This window comes from Sceloporus occidentalis, unplaced genomic scaffold (assembly GCF_023333645.1).
Source record: "Sceloporus occidentalis isolate IW3139 unplaced genomic scaffold, rSceOcc1.0.p SCAF_195, whole genome shotgun sequence".
NCBI lineage: Eukaryota > Metazoa > Chordata > Lepidosauria > Squamata > Phrynosomatidae > Sceloporus > Sceloporus occidentalis.
The window spans coordinates 1,178,222-1,200,577 of record NW_028317175.1 but is presented as its reverse complement, the minus strand read 5'-3'; the positions used below and the strand labels follow the sequence as shown (position 1 = coordinate 1,200,577).

General features: G+C 41.8%; 1 protein-coding gene across 1 annotated transcript in view; it reads left to right on the top strand.

Moving 5' to 3' along the window:
- The window catches only part of LOC149278299 (sorting nexin-29-like), a 181,406-nt gene that overhangs the window by 14,120 nt on the left and 144,930 nt on the right, over nt 1-22,356 (top strand). The window contains exons 10-13 of the mRNA XM_089502141.1: nt 341-434; nt 1,746-1,828; nt 14,920-14,983; nt 15,764-15,892. Coding sequence (XP_089358267.1) covers nt 341-434; nt 1,746-1,828; nt 14,920-14,983; nt 15,764-15,892 — 370 coding nt within the window. The remainder of the gene's footprint in view (nt 1-340; nt 435-1,745; nt 1,829-14,919; nt 14,984-15,763; nt 15,893-22,356) is intronic.

Here is a 22,356-nt window from a genome sequence, read left to right as displayed (position 1 = left end):
ATTAGTTACAATTGAATTAGGATGAACTACTTCTATAACCCGCGTTGACGTGACGGTAATAGATTTCGGTCACTTTGTACCTGCTTCACTGACCTCCTTCTTCCTCGTTAATGTGTTTGATCGTGTTAATACCTGGCCGTTTTATGATATACCGGAGCTGGGTATGTCTAGCTAGTTAGATCAATGTCACATCTACCAGCCACCATATATTTTATATATAAGTACACAACAATTGCTAAACATGACTCTGGGGCCTGATGTGGATTAATAAATATATTTCTAAGAGTAGACAATGTCTTTTTTACTCCTTGTTAAAGCTGCTTTACGTCTAAACCCATAGATTCCACATTGGATAATTTGCCATTCGGAGATGATAACGTCAGTGCCACGCTTGCAGTAGAGCTGGCTCAGCGGGGATCAAACATCCAATACAGGTACTTGATGCTATGATATGAATATTTTATAGCTTTTTAAACATTTAAATATAAACTCATGAAAACTTCTATTTTAAATGCCTCCAAAATATACATTGTACCCATTGATTATGGTTTCTGTATCTCTGCAGTATGTTTTTTGACATAGCTCCGTTTAGATGTCATACCCCCTTAAGTACATCTTCCCCTGCATCGAACTTACAGAGGAACGGAGTAGAGAAAAACACTCATCTCCTTCTAATTTTCTGTGACTATTGAGGTGATTCATCTCTAATGTTTAGAAGATACTCCATTAGGCAGGGATTTAATAAAGCAGAATCTAACAGTGTGAAATGCACTGTTCTTATACAGAAAAATACACAAAACCAAAACCAAACCCGACAAAACAAATTCTAGAATAGTCACAACAGATGAAACCTAAGGGACTAATAAAAACAAACCTTTGATCTTTTGGAACATTTTAAGTTCAAAATGATACAAAGTGGATATGAAAATACAAAGCCCCAATATAATCTATACAGACAGCAACGACAAATGGACTTCACAGTCTTTATTTGTAAATCACTTAAAGCGACTCTTGGGCCATCATATGCACTTTAATGCATATGAAAGCTGTGACTCCTTTACATTATCGTTTTACCGTGAACTGTCCCTTTAAAATTATTCAGGCTATATTACGAATGTTGGAAATGTGAGCAGAATTACAAGTGACATTTGTGGCAGAGAGAGGATAGAAGTCATACTGCAGATTCTCCAAACAGGACTGGTCCATGGCAGAACCTCAGTGGGGTCACATAAGCCAGCGTCACATGACCCTTGGGTGCTTGCACCATGTACGAGCTTTCCTGAGGACATACTAATTAACAGAGTAATTGTGTGTGTCGGTGTGTATTACTGTGTGTTAGTGTTGCACGGGGAGGGGGGGCTTTATTGTGCCAGCCGTCCCCTGGGTACGTAGTTCACATGAGAAAAAATCCAGGAAAGACTAAATAGTCTGAAGATTTGTAGCTACATTTAAAGGTTTAAATAAAGTACCATAATAAAGTGTGTTTTATAGAGATGTGCTAAAGCAAGAGGTCATGGGGTAAAGTCAAAGGGCCACAGGCTTAGGTGTAATATAAGTTTCAGTTAATGATTTTCTTCTGTTTCCATAGCTGAAGGATGTCATTATTATTATTATTATTATTAATTGTATTGTATTAACCAAATTGTCAGCTGAATAATAGATGGTATTATCACCCAATCTCATGTCACTCGTGTCAAGCTTCTTTGTTAATGCAACACCCCTGTCTTTTTTTATGTCATATACAGTATGGAAACAAACTCTCCAGCACCATCGAGTACCGTGGACAGTACTATACCGGTAACATCTGGACCAGAATTAATGACTCTTAGTGAGTACTAGTACTCCCTCTAATCAAAGCAGAGCCAGTGTGTGACAGGTGTGTAGAGTATAAGATCCCTAGTGGATAAGAAGCTCCCTAAACTCTACCAGCGATGACGTCTTGTCATTTCAGTGCCTCCATGTTCCTCACATTATTAACGAGACCTCATATAGAAATAAGTTTAATGAGGTTGATGATATTGGAGATGGGTGAAGGATAGTGGCGCTGATACACACTAATCAGTAGAGCATAAAACACGACAATATGTTTAACTCTCCTCCAATTGGTTGCTTATTTTAATATTTGTAATAACTGATGAAGAAATCAGTCAGCAGGAAGCTTGTGTGTATATTTTTTTTAAATGGCGCTAACAGACTGGAAGGAGGCAATAGCATTAAGTATCTTTCAATCGTATTTACGTACACATTCTTTTCATTCTGTTGATCTTTCTTCTTGTAATAATCTGGCACTGTAAATCATAAATATGGAAGATCCAGTTTGATTAGTGGCCAGGTATAAAACCCAACAGCCTACTCTTTATTGGTAACAGTCACATAAAAAGTCCCCTAGGTGCGCCTCCATCCAAACCCCTAAAAGAAAGATGTCCGTCTTTGGCCATTTGAAATGCTGGAAACTATCCGCTGCCTTTGTAAGCAATAATTTTATACAGTGATGTAGGGTATTCATGATCAAAACATTAACTTTTTTAAAGTGAATCGACCAAGCAGTGGGTGCCGTCACACATGCAGATAACGGGGAAATTGATCTCAAAATGTATTGTCCTGTCCAGCTTGTGATGACACCAAACCCGGTTTCATTTGCAAGTGAATTACATTTGTGATACTATCGCATACCAGTACTGCTATCAGATTTCAAACCCTTTCTCATTTGAAAACTGAATTACCAGAAAATGTAATTCTCAAAACATATACATCATTTTCTCTTGTTAGGCAGGAATTTAATTTCATAGTAACGTTTTTTTCTTGCAGAATAGACATTTTATAGTAATTGTGAATGGCAGTAATAACAGAGCGTGATTAATCTCAAAAATTTCTGCATATTTCCATTGTTGAGCTGTAACACAAATTGCTGGGCCAGATGTCTGCTTAAGATACTGGTTTTCAATGAAAAACATATAACTTGGACAATCCATTACTGTTCCTTAAGGAGTATATGGTGTAGACCAGTGGCTCAGCGCAGATGCTTGAGGGACACAAACAGACCAACAATTTTGTGTATCTTCTCTTTTTTTAAGATGCCTGTACTCAAGCTGAGATATCCAAATTGTGTCCTGTTTGTGGCCTCCGAAGCCTGTGCTAGACCAAGCAAATACCACGGAACATATTCCATACACTAAGTGAAGTCAATGGAATCATAGGTATATACCGTATTGGCTCGGATATAGGCCGCCCCCGTATATAGGCCGCACCCTAAAAGTTTGGTGCTTTTTTAAAGAAAAAGTTTTTTTAATAGACATGCTGTCACTCTGTCCCCCCCCCCGAGATATGCTGCCACTCTGTCCCCCCCCGAGATATGCTGCCACTCTGCCCCCCCCGAGATATGCTGCCACTGTCCTTCTCCCCCCACCCCGAGATATGCTGTCACTCTGCCCCCCCCGATTTACCAGAGCAGACTCCCGGGTGTCTTGCGGGGCCGGCGGGGGACATCTACGCAATACGCGTAAACAACTTCCGGTGCCGGCACTCAGCGGATGTGCCAGCACCGGAAGTTGTATACGCGTATTGCGTAGATGACGACCCCCGCCGGCACCGCAAGACACCCGGGAGTCTGCTCTGGTAAGTCTTGGGGGCAGAGGTAAAATGCATCGTGCGGACGCTCACCGGCTGCGGCGATGCGGGTAAACAACCTCCGCTGCCGGCACGTCTGCACGATGTGCTTTAACAACCTCCCGTGCCGCCACCCCCCCCCCCCGTGAAAGTGCTGGCAGGGGAGGCTGTCTGAGCGTATCCGAGAGTAGAATGCGGGTCCCCTGCACCGCTGCGGGGCATCTGTATCCTAACCCTGCTGCCTGCCTGGCGCCCGGAAATGCATGTCCCGGGCGTCGTGCGCTAGACCCCGAATATAACCCGCACCCCCACTTTAAAGACTTAAAGTGGTGGGAAAAAGTGCCAATAGGGTATATTATATATCTGGTGTATGCAGGCTGATAATTTAATATAATGTTTTATATGGTTAGGAAAGTACTTACTGATTATAGTCCGAGATGGTTACAAAAGTATACGAACTGATGCATGTAGTCTCTAATTACTGGAGCTAAAAAATGATACTTCTGTCTGATTTAACTCCTCCCCCAGCGGCCTCCACTGCATAAGTACACTTCTTGCACATACTCAGTAGCGCTCACCGAAATCAATGTGAACACATGTTTTGCAAGTAACGTTTTGGCTGCTTATACCCTGGCACCCCAACTCCAATGGGAGCACAGCCCCTAATGAACAGAATGGGGGTGCTACCGAGCATGTCCGTGGAGTATGCCTCCTGCTTACACTTCCCGTTTCAGTAAGAGGCAGTCTCCTATTTTAACTAAAACGATGCAATGCACCAATTTGTATGCTGTAAAAACAGTAAAGGAGGATGGGGTATCCCCTGATTTTTTGTTTTTGCCTTAAGGACAGCACAAAATATGCTTTTTTGTTAGCAACAGAGATCTGCTAACATAAAGGAAATGCAAAATGCTGTGAATTTTATAATATTACCGGTAAATCCCCAATTTATGTCTGTCTGAACGTTTAATATTTGGAATTAAGATTAAATGCTAGCGTGTATCTAATATTGCCTAAATCGTGAGCTGCTGCTAAAACACTGCCGTCTATGGGATTTTAGGAACGCGACTCTATAGACCGTGTATTCAGTATTATTGGTTTCCTTTGGCTTTGCTTTTAAACGGTGCAGCCACTTGGGGGAGAACTTGATCTTTTTATATTTCTCATTGTTTCATTGTCCTACTTCTCTACTATTCTTGTTCCGCACTAACATCCAGTTTCACAGAGAGCATTTTTATTTCCCGATTCCCAAGGTGTAAAATAGCCTCTGATTGCTTGATTAATAGAGAAAACACAGGTTCTATTATGACGCCATAAAAATAATCAGATATTTATTATATATATATAATAAAACCAAGTGATTAGCTGTGGTTGTCTTTGGGTAGAAATAGATGTAAATGACACATTCAGCAAATACATTGGTTTTCTTTTTTTTTCTTTTTCCAGTGGATATATCGTATGTAGAATGGCTCTCCTTCTGCCATAAATGGGAATTCTAAGTAGGAGAAAGGCTTCTTGTTGGTTGCATAGCAACCTCATTCTTAATGGAAGGCAGGTATAAAATAGGGAATAGGATAGTCTATTAACTAAAGGACAGAGGCTAGAAGAAAGCTGCTGTCATTTTTTGTGATTACTAAATCAAAAATTCATTTTTTTTGCTATAGTTTAGGTTTTTTTAATGTATCGCATATAAAATGATTAACTGTTTCTGCAGATGGAAAGCGTGAATTGTATCCTCGACTGAATAACTCTACTTAGATGCGAAAAATGCTGGCTAGGGAGTCATACTAGTGGTGCAAAGTGGGTCATATCCTTAGTGAAGTCCCTACTGAGTGTAGGACAAAGAAGTGATACTTGGTGCTTTGGTAGTAGCAGAAATTAAGGCTAATGCAGATCTCAGGCATGCTGCGAACTGTCTTCCGAGTCACTAGCCTATTGATTTCGGGGGACATTGGGGTTTATTCATTAAAGAGGTGTCAGGAGAGTTTGCGGCAGAGTAGTGGTTTCACCTCCTTGACTTCATTATACATTAAGAAGGCCTAACTCCGGTGAGCTTCTGCTGCAGGAAGAGCTTTGCTTCCTCTGTATGATGTAGTTAAATCAGTGAGGTTTCTTCAGCCTCCTCATCCATTAAATTGTAAATTATATAGGGCCAGCTCAGACCTTTGTGCTCATCAAACCTACTATTGTCGGCCTTTCATAATGAATAGTGAAGTAAGAAAGCTGGATAAACTCCATCATGTCTTCGCTCAGTCGCGGTCTACCGGATGGCAGCAGTGACACGGAAATTTAACCATGTTTTATAAACAAGGAACACATTACCAGTACCCAAACTTGCACAAAAAGTAAAATAACTATTAGGCTTTCTTATATTGTATTCTGGCACAATGGCTCACCTGACTCCAATGTCAAGCCACAGTGTGAGCGTAACTAAACTACTGTGTTACTAGGCTAATATAAGATCCCATGGCTCATAAACTAAGGGAATCTCTGTGATTAGAAAGCAGGAAGGCTTTATGTGCCTCACCATTTAACATCTAATAGGAAGCTCAAACTAAAAAGTGGCTAATTGATTAAGGTACTTAACTTATGGAGGGATTGCAGAACTCATACATTGGCTCGTTCCCACTGCTAGACTTATTAGGGGAAATATGGAAGGTTTTTAAGCCTCGTGCCTGCAGCATTTTTCAGGTTTATTGAACAAAATTAATAAATTGGAGATGTATGGTACCCGTTCACCAGAGAGACAGTTGCATGGTCTCAAGTTTGTCTGTTGCATTGAGAGGAAAATGCCAAAGCTGTCCTTCGTAGGGTTTGATTATTTATAGCAATCTTGTATTTTTTGTTGACCCCAGTCCATAATAATTTTCATATAGGCTAATATCTATGTCATTTGTTGTATGCAAGCATCATTGTTGTTATATATTTATGCTTGTGATTCGATATTTAGTTGTTACCATTCCATGTAAATAAACCAGGATGTGCATACGTCAAAGGATATTGTAACCCTGCCACAGAAAGATATAGCCGCTCTCTCTGATCGTGAAGTGGTCAATTGCTTCCAGTCACATAAATTCTCATCTTGGCGTCAGTAATTGCCTTGCTGTGCTTTGTATTGAATTGGGATCAGGGAAGCAATAGTGAGAAGCAGCACAGCTGTGTGCCCATAGCTCATTTCTGTCTAATACTGGTTGCACTCCTCTTGGGAGCAAAATTGCTTCAAGTGTCTTATTCCCTAATCCCAAGATTTCTGAAGGACAGGCCTTCCTCCACCTGTTGTTTTTATAACTTTGTATTGCCTACATCAGTCTGCTTCTTTTCAGCTAAAGATAGGTAGATATCCTACATAAATGAGTTTCTGATGTCTCTAATGAACTCTCTAGGAACCATGAATCCAGGTCTTCACCGAGGCGGGTGCACGGCACCCAGGTGACAGGGAGCGGAAGAGAGAGAGGCGCGGAGCAGTTGCTGAAAGATTTTTTTTTATGAACGAGCAGCTCTGCACCCCTCTGTTTCCACCCCTGCCTGTCGCCACCCGCCCCTGTGCTGCTCAATAATAAATATACTGATGTGATATTGGGAGTAATGCTGTACCACCGTCAGTGTCTGGCTCAGTACATAGTGATGGGAGTTAGGGTGTATCTTCGTCAATATCTTGCACAGTATACCCTCAGTGTCAAAATGTGAATAAATCACTGAGTTTGGGGAAATTTAGTTTCATTTTATTTTGTTTAACTCTGCAGTTCTAATATCATGAATTCCCTTGTTGTTCTACTTTCCTCAAAAAAACCTCTGTAAAGATACAGACAAACTGTTTGGGGACAAAGCTGGCACTATGGGAAGTGAGTGACATGTTACATGGTGAAGTCGGGGGGGCCCAAAGAGGTGGAGTAGAAAGTGGGTGTGGTTATCTGTGTTTGTTAAGGCAAGAAATTAGCATTATTCCCACACCCACCCTAGGTTCAGCCTTGCATTAATCTGAATATTAGTCTTATGGCTTACTTCCAAGTTAAAGAAGTATGCTACCAAATGTTTTATGCATTATTAATAAATTGTGAAAAGTCCCATTTGTTATTAAATGCTTTTTCCTAATAGGTGACTTTGGTTCGAAACGAATGTGACATTATGATATTTCATAGGAAAGCATGTCAGGGTCACCACAAATAGTTTTGAGGGAAAGCGGTTTAGAACCTACAGATGGTGAACCAAGTTTATTGTTCTTAAGCTTTATGTTGGTAGGCACAAAGACCATGGAGATGCCTTCGTGTAGTACATGGAGGTGGAATCCATTATCAAGGTGTGTAGAATAGGTACCGAACTCAAAATGCAGCGTGTTGCAGGGACTCGGGTAGTGGATGATCTTCTCCTATAGGAATCACGTCCCTCTCTGGTTAAGCTTCCAAGTGACCATCAGAGCAAACTACTGCAGCTGAGGGTAGACATGTACAGGAATAAAGGCAAAATAGAAAAGTAAAGTAACGAAACGTACAGACAAGCCAAATGAGATATGTCAGCAGAGCATAGACTAACACAAGCCTGTAAACAGCGTTTACTTCTCACTAGGACCTCAGGTTATGGATGACAACCTGTACATTTGGCTGTGCAGGATGACGTTGAGAAACTCTGTTGTTAGTCAGCTGAACTACCAGAAAAAAAGCTATTAATACTTCTAAGTTGATATTAATACTTCGCAAGTTGATATTAATACTTCGCAAGTTGATAAGTTGAAACTGCCTCAAAGGGGGTTTCACACACCCTCCATTCTGCTGAGCTACATTCTCTGCTTGCCGCTCTGCAATTATATTTAGGTGTGTCTGATATTGTTGTGTAGCCTTTCCAATGCAAATGTAAAAGTTTCAAACTTTTGTAAAGTCCCGCTGTCTGTAACACTTGAATGAATGCAGTTCCTGAACCGCCACCCCGGTAGAATATCCTGATTTTTTGTGTGTTTATAAAATAACAGTATATAAAGATTCCATTAACTGTTATTTTTTGAGTAAGTCATATTGTATCGATCTCAGTGCTTCACGAGTGCTATACAATCAGTTAAGAGGACTGTGACAGGGCCAGGCTAGCTGGCTCATATGTCATATGAAGTTTAGCCGGGTCACGGAGCACTTTTGTGTCCGGTTCTGTATACTGTGACCCGGTAATATATTATATTGTGTATTATTGTGTAACCGGCCCAGAGACTGATGTGGATTCAGCCCCAGCCTTCAAAGAGACGATCCTATAATCTGGCTGGGGCTCTTAATCAGCCAACACAGCCCTGTCTGCCCAGACGGCACCCGCACTACAGGGGGGATAACACAGGTGGGGGAACCCATTGTATTCTGTAATCCCCTCACCTGATACATCCCCTGTATACTGATGGGATTTGTGATGGGATGTGGCTGATGGGATTGGGGGTTGGGTTCGGTACACATTGCATTGAGATTGTATATAAGTTCTGTGTGTTTGTAATAAAGAGAGTTCTTCTTGGTTTACTACGAATGGTGGTCTGGATGATCCGTGGATAGCTGAGTGCTATCCGTATGAGGGACTGACTGGCGATTCCTCAGCCCTCAAACAGGGGTACCCAGCCTTGGGTACGGTGACCCTGTAACATTGGTGGCAGCGGTGGGAAGAATCCCACGACTTGGGTGAAATCCAAACCACCAACTGGGATTGCAGACGAGAGACACCGAGAGAGCTCCTGGAGGTTTGTAGCAAAGGAAAGGCTACTCTGATTGCGGACTGCAGAGAGATGGACCGGCACCAGGATGCCCCAGAGGAGAGCCTCGGACTGAGTGCTCTACAAAAGAACATTCTATGGCACCTATCCCTGTACCCAGGAGGGGCTACATCGGAGCAAGTGATGACGGTGATTGAAATGTGTCACCGGGAACTGAGCCAGAGTGGGTCTGTATCTCCCAGACTAGGGGAACAGACCCCCAAAATATCATACCAGGATATCCAACCCTTCCGAGAACCAGAGGATGAGACAGACCGGGTTACAGCCGAGGTGTGTGAGCTGGAACACCAGCAATGGCAGTTAGAGTCTGCGCCTGCAGACTGGAGGGATGATTTCTCCCATCCCCACTTTGAAACGTACTGGGCACAGTACTGGACAATGTGGGATCTACGAGTTCCACTCCTGGGGGAGAACCCGTTGCCGGAGTGGGAAGACGAATTGAGGGGTCTCATATATGCAGAGCTCGACCTCCAGAGCCGCTACCAGGGATTCTCCCAGCAGTTAGCAGGTGAAGACCACAGCGACCCTCTGATGCTGTATAGCCCCATCGACCCAGGACTGATATATGATGCCTTCCAATTTGACTCGTCCTTCGGAAGCCCGTGCCAGTACCGCAGGGATACAATCTGGGACAACCGTGCAGAAGTCCTGGTTAATGCTATTCCCCCCGAGCTGGAGGCTGTTATGGATTGCCTGGTCCAAGAGGAATGGCAGCTAGAGAGGGACTATAAAGAATTGCTGCGGAGAGTGGAGCTCCAGGAGTTCCAAGGAGACTGGGAGCATGGTACTACAACTTGTGGGAGTGGGACCGAGGTCCTCTTCACCTACTCCTCGGCCCCTGCCCTGGCGAGAAGAACCGAGGTCCTTGCCAGCAAAAAGAAGCGGAGGAGGAAGCCAAAAGCTCCGACCCAAGTCCTCACCAACAACCCTGGCTGCTCTACCCCGGCAGAAGAGATGACTGTCCCCACCGCCCGAGTAAGTGGCACAATCCCCCTCACCAAACCCTTATCTATGCCCGTAGAAGCCAGGGCCCCAGATTGTCCCCCTGATTTCCCGAGTGTCCTGGGAGAAGCCCGGGTCACTGCCCCAGAGGTTCCCTATGAAGTCCCCGGTGACCCGGTAGAGGCACCATTCCCTAAACTAGCGAGGACGCCAGAGGGGCTGCCGAGTTCCCTGGGTCCTCTCAGTAGCCTGGCGCAGGCCCTGGTTCCTATCCCTGTGTTCTCCGAAGTGATCCCTGGTTCCCGAAGTGTCCTGGTAGAAGCCCAGGTCACTGTCCCAGAGTGTTCCTCTGACTCTCCCCGTGCCCAGGCAGAGGCACCTGTCCCAGAGAGGAAGATCGAGGGTCTGCTTAACCCTCCCGGTGGTCCAGTATTGGCACCTGTCCCTGCCCCGGAGTATTCCCCTGGGTCCCCTGAGTACCCCGCAGAGCTGCTTAGCTCGCCCAATAACCCTGTAAGGGCACCTGTTCGTGTCCCAGAGTGTCCCCTAGGTCACTCCAGTGTCCCGGTAGAGGCCTCGCTTACTACCTCTACGTGTTTCCCTGGTTCCCCGAGTGCCCCCGGCCCGATCAGCAGGGTTTTCCTTCCATGCAACCACCCTGGCCTGGCAGCTGCCCCAGACTCAGTTCCCAAGACTAGGGAGCAAGAGTCTCCACGTGCCCCTGTTACCCCCGTGAGGGGGATAGCCATGTGCCCCCGGCTGAGCTGGGACCGTCCTCCAATTCAAAGAGGACTACTGACTATCCTTTTGGGCAACCAGGGCCCTGGCCCACCTTCAATGGATGATTCTGACAAAGGGGGCCATGAACTAAGGCCTGCACCTTTGAACTTTGTCCACTCGGACAGCCTGCAGCAGACCCGTGTGGATCTGCCTGGTCTGCCGGACCATTGGTCAAGGGGGAGATCTGTGACAGGGTAGCTGGCTCATATGTCATATGAAGTTTAGCCGGGTCACGGAGCACTTTTGTGTCCGGTTCTGTATACTGTGACCCGGTAATATATTATATTGTGTATTATTGTGTAACCGGCCCAGAGACTGATGTGGATTCAGCCCCAGCCTTCAAAGAGACGATCCTATAATCTGGCTGGGGCTCTTAATCAGCCAACACAGCCCTGTCTGCCCAGACGGCACCCGCGCTACAGGGGGGATAACACAGGTGGGGGAACCCATTGTATTCTGTAATCCCCTCACCTGATACATCCCCTGTATACTGATGGGATTTGTGATGGGATGTGGCTGATGGGATTGGGGGTTGGGTTCGGTACACATTGCATTGAGATTGTATATAAGTTCTGTGTGTTTGTAATAAAGAGAGTTCTTCTTGGTTTACTACGAATGGTGGTCTGGATGATCCGTGAATAGCTGAGTGCTATCCGTATGAGGGACTGACTGGTGATTCCTCAGCCCTCAAACAGGGGTACCCAGCCTTGGGTACGGTGACCCTGTAACAAGGACATAATGGAACAACACTGAAGTGTAATGTTTTTAAGAGAAGACAAAATGGGCTGGATCTTTTTCAACCTGCCGTTTAGTATTTAATATAAAATTTCACTCAGCTCAAATCCAAAACATATAATCACGTTGATGCAATTGATTCCTTAGCGGGAAAATGGCTGCTTTTATTATAAAAAAAATTTGCTACACAAATTTTAGTCAGAATATCTATAAATAGTATTTCTTAAGGGAAGGAAGCTGGCCCCGGCCGGCTATCCGATAAACTGGGCAAACGCCTGGTGTGCCAGTGCCTGATGGTGCCCCCCCACATGTACGACAGATCCAGTACCGTATTGTGTGGCCGCTGGCTGGATTCACACGGCTACACATAGCGTATTTCAGAGGTTAATGCCCGGTACGTCCCTGGAATTAAAGCCGCAATCTGGGAAGGCAACTGTGATATTAAAAAACATTACAGTACATATACAGTATCGTATGGCATCAAAACATGCGCCTATCCCCAAGCCAATCTTTTTATTGGTAAAATATTCGTAAAAGTAAACTTTTACATTCTATATTGTCCTAATTTTTGATCCTGTTTTTTTCTTTTCACCCCACAAATTAGTATAAAAAAAAGATGTTATATGTATGTATATGGGAGCTGCCATCCTGCTGCTTCGTATGGTTAACATCTCGCGACAACTACTCTGTTTTAGCCATTCTTCCTGTTTGGGGGGAATTCCAATGTAATTTTCATTGTGGGATCATGGAAAATTAAGGGAAAATGCCCCGACAATGCCTTTTCTGGATATCTAACCCAAAAATAAAAGCATCATTAACTTAATCAGGATATCAAACAGAAGTCATAATACAGCTGACTGGAATTCATGTTGGGTGTTGCAGTTATTATTATTTATTGTTTTAAATAGCGCCATCAAATTCCGTAGTGCTGTACAATGGGTGGACAGGACATAACAAGTAGTATATAACATAACAATTTGACTTACAGTAATGACAGGTGAGGAGGGCCCGGCTCAAACGAGCTTACAGTCTAGTTAAATCACTAATAAACTTATGTAGTGGCCATCTCAAAAACATGTTCTTTGGCATGATTATCCCCCCATTCAGTTATTTCTCCCCCTTTTAAAGTCCATGTTTCTTGTTTATTCTATTCCCATTTGCAAGTGATTTTCGCAAAACATTTATAATCGGGAATAATGATGCATATTTTGGCAGCCTCCTTTGGGTTTATGATGCATAAGTAACTACATATTTCGTCTTTTGCTAAATAATATCATTCTTAACACCCTTGCAGGTTACATGTCATGCTTAGCCAGCAGCTTGGAAATTGTAGAAAACTGATTTAATTCAAGCATCTCTTAAAAGGACTAAAATATATTCGCGTCAATGAAATCTTAATTTGTGGCGTAACTAAAATATGTGACGCAGGTATATTAAACGCACGTCGCTAGGTAGCAGCTTTATCCTAGGAACGGAGACAATTGCTTTTCTTTTTCTTAAAAATATAGCGCTATTTAAGTTTGTAGCGTTCTGTTTTTATACGGATGAGCTCAATGTTCCAATTCCAGTATATGATGACTGGCAAGCGAGGGGAAAAACAGGTTTGTTTTAGAATAACTCTGCCTTGAACATACTGGCAGGGAACCAAGAAATGAGAGCCATGAGTACTGATTATTTTTAACTTTTCACTGAAATTGGATTTTTTGTTAATATTACATTGAATATTAGACATGTACGTTATAATTAGAAATGGGATTATTACGTGACACGACTGTGTGAGAGATTTATGTGAAGACAGCAAGACTTAATTGGTAAATTTCAAACTGCTAAAACATATTAACCCTACAGTATCCAACTAACATCTTCATAAGCATAAACGTTTTATTTTGCTACTATATCCAAATACTCCAAATCATCTTTTTATTTAAATCAGTCACTTCCTAGCAGCATATATGGTGTTTTTCTGTGTTATCTGGTTACTCTAGTTGGTTGGTAGAGGGTAAACGGGATGTAACACATAGTGCATCACATAACAATGTGGACTTACAGAAACAACTCTACAGAAACAACTTTATCTCCGATTAAAGCAACGTTCTAGATATCTTTTGACATGTATGAAAAATGTTTTTTTTTTGTTCTTGATGTATGTAGAAATGCTTCTTCGTGGACTCCATTATATTTTTGCGTGTTACTATGTTTGTATAGTTTGGTTGTCCTTTTTGCTCTTGCTAGAATTACATCAATAGCTGTCTCCTTCCCCAGCTGGATATGGAAATGTACAGTGCTACTTTATTTTGGGTTTTTTTTAACATCAGAAGCTCAACTTGGGCAGTCTAGAAGACTTCCCAGGTAAAGTGCCTCTGACCTTAGAGTTTTTAGCGCTGTTTCAGAACTGTGTGTCTGACACCTCTTTTACATACGCAACCATTACCCAAAGAGCCACGTGGATGGGGTCAGAGGCATGGTCAACTGCCCACCTTACCACCTGGGAGCTCTGATGGAGGTCTGTGCTGTAACGGCTGTTAAGGAGACATTAGAGGACCTTCTCAACTTGCCCATGAACCCCACTGCTCCTAAAAGTGGGACATAACAAGGACACTTCGGAGGTATGCAGTACTCTAGACAATCTGCTAGGTTACCTATATGTTAGGGCCAGCCCTGAGTGCCAGTAGAATGGAAATTCAACTCCTAACATATGACAAGCCTTGTTTGAGATTCTGGTCACAGAGGATTTAAAAGTCCGTGTAGAGCTAAATACTTCACCTGGAAAAATCTCAGTCGCCGTCCGGCTGTGGCTCCACACATATAATCCTGGCACAAGTGATGGTGCTGCTTTTTATTAATCTCTAGGGATTAGGATAAATCTGTTCTTGGCAAGTAAAATAATCCAGCTGGCTCTTAAATTCGACATTAATGTGTCCAGCAAAGGTAATGTTGCAAGGTGGATACAGCAGTCTAGGGAGGCAAAGGGAGAATAATCGTTACAAGCTCCCTTTAGAAACACAATCAATGAAAAAGGAGCTTCTTTATCGATCAATGAAATGGATTTGCCTGAGATGTTCTTTTTTAAATTGACATTGTTTCATATGCCTGTAATAATTCTACTTTGCTTCCCACTCCTATAGGTGAACTTCGTCAAGCGGTTGTGCTGTTGATGAACAGAAAGGATGAGCTTGAAGAACAGAATGCGTAGGTTTTATGATTGTATTAAAAATCCCCTTTTTTAAATTCATTGATTTTGACAAGGGTACAGCTAGTTTATGCAAATGTCCTTTTTACATGTATTTATTTAAGGAAAGTTTCTCATTACACAACCCTCTGCATCTGTTTAATGTTTCACTAAATAACTATAAATGTGAAATTATGGATTCAAAATGATATCCCTGTCTTGCAGCAGCACTCATCAAATTTCCCCTTTGTACTGAGCTTGGTTTCGATGATATCTTGCCGTAGAAGCCACGCAAGCTCCCTTTTTTATGTGTGAATTGTTTGCAAATATTGTGGAGCATCACAAACACACCTCCCTCACTAATGTTGGGACTAACCCATGTGGTCTCCATGAACCGCCAGGGCTCCATGGCATTGTATTCCGAGACAGCATATCTACACCACATGGAAGCACATGCAAAAAGGTCTGTGCCGAAACAGACACCAACCTCTTCCACCCTTACACCATAAAGTCCCTCTGACTAGATAGATCTTCCACGTTCCAAGTCCTCATGTAGTTGATGCAAACATGTTTGGTTGGATCTTTTGCCATGTTTTCCATGGGGTAATATCACTCTTGCCTCTTGAAAAAAGCAACTGCAATGTGACTTCCAGAATATGTACTCTTTAGACCCTTCTCGGAATCTTTAGTATGGGTTTAAAACTGGACAAACTAAATAACTTTGACATTTATGATGTTGGAGGCAATAAATGTTTTGTGAACGTTGTGGCAGATGGTGCTTTCTGTTTTGTTTTTTTCAGATCTCTGAGAAACCTGCTTGATTCAGAGATGGAACATTCTTCAGCACTCAGGCTGGAAATTGACAACCTGAAGAGGAAAGTGGCTGAACAGGAGGAGCGGCACGCTGCGAAGATCCAGGCATTGGCAAGGTAGCAAGCGATAGCCAGGGAACCATTCCAAGACATTTCACAAAATCTTTCAAATCCAACGTTAATGATGGCTTAGACATATTTGGCCTGAAATAACTTTTCCCTGAGTGCACAGGCCCCTAAAAATATGTGAAATTGTATGCACATAGAGCAAGGATTAAGGCATACCTTTATATTTTGCCATGTATGGATTGTTCTTTTACCATTGGGTTATTGGTTTTTTTTCCCTTCTTTTCTGGTGCTGCTTAGAAATCATGTAGTCTTTTGTGACTTTTGCAATTACCTTTGGTAATGATATGGACCTCACAAAATAGCCCACTGTGTTGTATTTCCACTTGTTAATTCTTCTACAGCAAACATCATAATGAAAGTTGTAAACGCCATACTTTAAACTTTAAAACATGCTTCCCAATACAACCTAACATACATACATAAACACACCTCTACCTTTACTGACAGCTGTTCTGCCCAGCCTGAGCGCTGGGAAATGACTCGGACTCAGCTAGGCAGTGGTCACCAGCATAGCGGTATGCTTGGCCTGGGGGCTTGTGGCACTGGCATTGGAGGCCCCCACTTGACAGGGATCCCCCTGCAATGCTGGGACCTCAGTTCCGCAAGTGAGGTTCCCTATTGTACTGCACCGGGGGATAAGAAGAGTGTGGCTCAGCTGCACAGACTTGATGTGGCCCCAAAACTCAGTTCCTCCTTCTCTGCCATGACCCTGCCGCTCCTGATTGCAGGTTGAGATTGTGATTTGGGCAAGGAGGTCCCTGGAGCACCTGCCCCATTTGCACTCCTCTGGAAAAGCTTTATGTTCCCTTCTTTCCCTTCTCTCCTTTCCTCCAAGCTATATGTACTGAGATCTCTTAGTCTTTCTATCTTGCAAACCATTCAGCTTGTTAGTAACCCTCCGCTGAGCTCTGTTCAATAAGTAATGCATAGTTTATTGATCGATGTGCAGTATGGGTCTTTTTAATAATGTTGCATCTTGATAGAAGTAGCACTGTACAGTATGTAAGTAAAGAAAAAGCAAGTTCTATAAAAGTTTTCTGTTTTGGCGGATGTTTTCCTTTTTGAGGATGAATCATCCCGCCAAAAGTTTTGTTTCTGATGGATTTCAAGAGGGATCTCTCGCTGCTGTGTGATGTTTCATTCAAAAGTTGTCATGACCCAAGCAGTCACTTGGAATGGCTATAAAGCGTTCCTTCACTTGCATACCGTGCTCATTAGTTAGTAGAAAGCTATTACCAGATTTGCTTTAAAAATCAAATTTTCTTTAACCCCTTAAGGACCGGGCTCATTTTTCGTTTTGTACCCTGTGGGACCGAGGCTGTTTTGACACTTTTGTGGTGCTTGTGTTCAGCTGTAATTTTCTCCTCACCCATTTAGTGTACCCACATAAGTTATATATTGTTTTTTTCAGGACAAGATGGGCTTTCTTCAGATACCATTTTGATCGTATCATCTTATTTACTATAAAAAAAATAAAAAAAACATGGTGAAAAATTGAAAAAAAAACACATTTTATGACTTTTATTTGAAAAATCTTTTACTCACCTAAAAAAGCAAGTAAAAAAACTAGCTAAATAGATTCTGCTACTTGTCCTGAGTTTAGAAATACCCAATGTTTTTATGGTTTTTTTGCTGTTTTTTTTAAGTTATAGGGCAATAAGTACAAGCAGCGTTTTATGATTTCCAAATCTTTTTTAACAAATCTGGCCAGTCTGCCTCCATCTCCTCTTTGGAACATCTTTGAAGCCGGTTAACTCAATTTAACCCATTCAAACCATATATTTTTGAAAACTAGACACCCCAGGGTATTCCAAATGCTGTTATTTTAACCCTTTCCATGCACCAATTATAGAACTACACTTTGTCAAACTTTGTAATAGTAATTTTTTTTATTTTTTTTTCACACAAATTGTATTTTAGTTATAGATATACAGGTCCTGGTATATGCCACTGTCAAACAACACGCCAATGTGTGTTCAGGAACATCTCCTGAGTGCAGTGATAACCCACATGCATGGGTTTGTTGGGTTGTTTCAGATTTAAAATGCCACATTTGGGAAGTGCGCTTTTTTTCTCCATTTTGGTCAGTCTGTACCTATGCCCTATCTTTGAGCTAGGCCACTCCAATTTACCCCATCAGCCATTTTTTTTATATATTAGACACCCCTTGGGTATTTGAAGTGCTTTTATTTTAACTCTTTGTTGAGATTTTTGAGAAATTTTAGCACTTGCTCAAAATAATAAACTTTATTTTTTAATTTTATTTTATTTTTTTAATACTTTATATTTTTTTTTACACATTTTGCTGGTACTGGATGGTTCATCTAGTGACATCACTGCATAATTATTTTTAAATGTTAGCACATTATTTTTTAATTTTTTTTTCCATTTTTTTTTTATTATTTTTTTTAATATTTTACTAATCACATAGTGATTAGAAAGCTGGGCTCCATTGACTTGCATGGTTGAATGCAGTACCTGTATTCAACCAGCAAGTGGAGCCAGTTCTCTAGAGGGTCTGGAGACCCTCTAGCGAACTTTTTCGTCTTTATTGTTTTAGTTCCCGGGCCGCCGCCATCTTGCTTGATGGCGAAGATCACCGGCAGCGGCAGGAGCGGTCACAGCCCACCCAGAGGTAAGTGTTTGGTGTCGCTGGATGCCTCCTGATCGAGGCATTCCAGCGACACCATTTAAGTTTAGGAGGCGATCGTTGATCGCCTCCTAAACGCTTTTAAAACGGGCGTCCGCCGCCATACAATGTATGGCGGCTGTTGACGCCCCGGGGAGGGGCCAGACATGGCCCCCGATGCCGATCTCGGCCTTGCTGAATGCCTCGACATCGAGGCATTGCAGCAAGGCCGTTTAAGCGAAGAAAGTGATCCTTGATCACTTTCTAAGCTTATTTAATTTTTTGACGGTTCAGGACCGTCAAAGGTCATTTAGTGACCTTCTTGTTATGACGGTCCTGAACCGGCAAAGGTCGCGAAGGGGTTAAATTGCACATATTTTCTTAATTAGCTCTACTGTATAAATAAAACGTACAGCTGCCCACATGTATGCAGATTAAGCGGCTACTTTGGGTCCCCATAGGTCTAAAGCATGCCTTAGATGATGAAGGGGAGCGATCTGTACCGTGACACAAATAGTGATTTTTTATTATTTTTATTCCTTTTTGCATTACTTCATACTCCCTTAAATTCCTGGTGTCCAAATCAGAGAACCTTCATTGGTTAGAGGTAGGAAGGGGTTGGAGGAGGGGTAGGGGAGAGACCAACCATCTACTTTACCTGTCCGGCCACAGCTCTGACATTAGAGGGACATCAGAGAATCCCCCCAACAAGCCTGTGATCCCTACTGCCTGCAAAAGTAGGGCCGCTCCACTGGACAGTTCCTGAAAATCTGTACAGTCTCATGAAATATAGGATGGCTGGAAGATATGCTACTTGTATTAAAGATGGGGCCTGATAAATTCCTTTGGTTTGGGCCTCTGAAAAACTGGAACTGGAAATTAAAAAAAAAAATTTGTGACTGTGGTCAAAGTAACTGACATAAAGCCAACTGGGCATCTTCAATCAGGTTTTTGACATTCAAGAGTATTTGAAAACCAGGATTTGTTAGTCATTGCTTCATATAGCCAAGGAACAATTCTACTTTACACTTCCCTCTGCTTGAAGGATTTAACTAAATCACAATGCTTTTTGAGGCAAAGTATTCAGAAAATGCTAATTTCTGAGGTCATCCCTTTTGGGTCGACTGGATCAGTCAGAACATTTTGCTGACAAAGGAGCCTATAACTTTTTCTGATGTGCTTTATCTTTTCGGTTCTCTCTGTGTACTAATCTCACTCGGGCACCAATCTTCATCTAAAGTTTGCTGACAGGTAATACAAACAGTCGTGAAACTTTAAAAGTCATGAACTTTAAGCATAAATGTTACACGTTTGAGAGGAGAAGAAACTTTTAGTATTCGCTAAAAAGTAAATTCCGCCACAAAGGAATTTTTCATACTGGATAGGATTACTTTTGAAACTGAGCGTAAAGTATATAGGTTAGTTGCTTAAATGAAAGGTCAGCATTTTGACAGCTACTGCCGTCAGCTTCAGAGCACGGCCATGTTGCATTGGTGAGCGTCCATGCTACGTTCCTTGTCCTAGTGAAGTATCATAGTTACTTATTGTTAATTAAAAAGAGCACTTAAATGTCAGATGTCCAAGTCGGGGCACCTATGTTAGAGTGTGTGGCCAGGGATGGGGTCAGGACCTCAGCCACCCACCTCACTTGAAGAGTTACAATGGAGGTCTGCACTGCAACAGAACAGACCTACCATGATTTTACGGCACCCTACAAAGTTCTGGGGAGATCAAAGGATCTCCTTCCCCTGATCCATGTTGCTAGCAAAAGTGGGACAATGGGGCAGCTACGTGGAACAGCAGGACATTGCTTGAAGTTCAGGACTGTTGGGAGGTGTTACTGCAGGAAAGTGCATTGTGAAATTACATTTTTAGACCCTAGTAGCCCATAGAGCAATTAGAAAAAATGACAGCTCCACTTTTGCAGAGCCCTTCAGAACATGCCTAACATGCCTACTCCATCTGATGTTTTGTAGATTGGGGTTATGATTAATCTGAATTTTTTTGGCATCCAGCTGACTGTATTGGGTACCACACAATGATGTAGGGTTACTGCATAGTTTGTTTATAGTGACATTAAAAGGTAAGCAGAGGTTGAGGAGATTCCGTTGTTTGCCCTGTTGACCACTATCCAAACTTTACACAAGAACATATGTCACGATTATGTTATTGCTATTTTAGAGCGTTATTTATTCTGAAGGAAGACACATATCAATATAAAACAATTAAAACATACGTAAATACCATCATGCCAAGACTATTAGTTATTAATTTGTCTAAGGTCCTGTCCCACGTAGATAGCACCTACATTGTACATCTTTACTGTATTAAGAAAATAAAACTTAGCAGTTCTGTAATTTTATACTTTCCTCTGAAGATTTAATACCATAAATGCTTTAAGAAGCATTTGTACTTTCCATGGCAGCAACCTGCCATTTGTGTCGCATGACAATGGAGTGTTCCTATCCAAAATTATAAATGTGCTATTTTATAAAATAATTATTAGTTACAAAGTTAAACAGAGAAGGTGGAAGAGGACCTTTAAAACACCTTCTAATATGTGCCGAGTGTATATAGAAGAATTTCTAGAAAGTCAATAAATCTAATCCTACCCGTATTTTTCAGCAGGATAAGGTAAACATGGTTCAGCGGCAATCTTCTCTGCAGTGTTCACCGTAATTGTTTTGTTTAAACTGGGCAAAACCATCAAGATAGGCTCCTCATTGAAAAACATTGCCTTCTTACCTGACATCAAACCAACAGTAATGAAAAATGACCAACCTTAATGAAACAGGATTCCCCTTCCTTGGCGTATGCCAAGGAATTAGTAAATGTAAGACAGTTCATTCTGTGTTGTGTAACTAAAGTTAAGATTATCGCTGATAGTTCTTTTTGGGTTCTCCAAATGAAAGAACATTGCCACAACCTGCAGCAATGGTTCCTGTTGCAGCTCCTTTCAGCCGCTCTTCTGAGACCTTCTCCTTTGTCATTCCCTGATAGTAGCATCTTCGTCAAACTATTTTACAAAATGTGATTTACTTTGGATTTACTAGTAATACTAGATTACTAGATTTACAAATAATACCCGATAACGCATAAACTTCTTAAAAAAAAAAATAAATTAAAAAAAAAAGATAACCTTAGGGTAAGTTAATTTCTGACGTCATCATTTTAACGTCATCACACTTACTCTTTTGTATGTCTATCTTTCATGTATGTGGATTATAATCTTTAAACTGTTCCGTTGATTCCCTTTTTTCTGAAACGTATCTTTCTTTGATCTCTTTACCCAAGCCCGTAGACGGGGCTGGAAACAGATCTCTCTAGGGAATGTGCTATTTTACATTTTTCTTATTCCTGCAGTATAAGGAAGTTTTTGAAAGTGTCATATCTATACAGTAAATGTGTTATCTGTTCATGACAATTGTCTAAGGATGTGACATACATTTTGACTTTTGTAAAGAACTGGTTAGAATAGCTAAATGGTACCTTCTGAACCTCCACATACTGAAAATACCAGTTTTCAAAGTTCGGTTTTGTTAAGGATCTATAACGGGTGTTCTTGTCTCCAATGCTGGCATTATTGATGTCACACACAAAAAGATTTTTAGCAAAATAAATTCTTACAGGCCTACAAGGAGGTTTGATGGTGCTACTCGGTTTGCGAACATGTAGGGATTTCTTTGTTCTTACAGTATTGGCAAAAAACACAAGTGTATCAAACCAGTAATTTCTAATTCCTTTTTCTGCAAAAATAAAATGAAACCACTATAAGAAGAGGGCTTATAGAATGATGTGCTTATCATTCTGTGTATGTGTTATA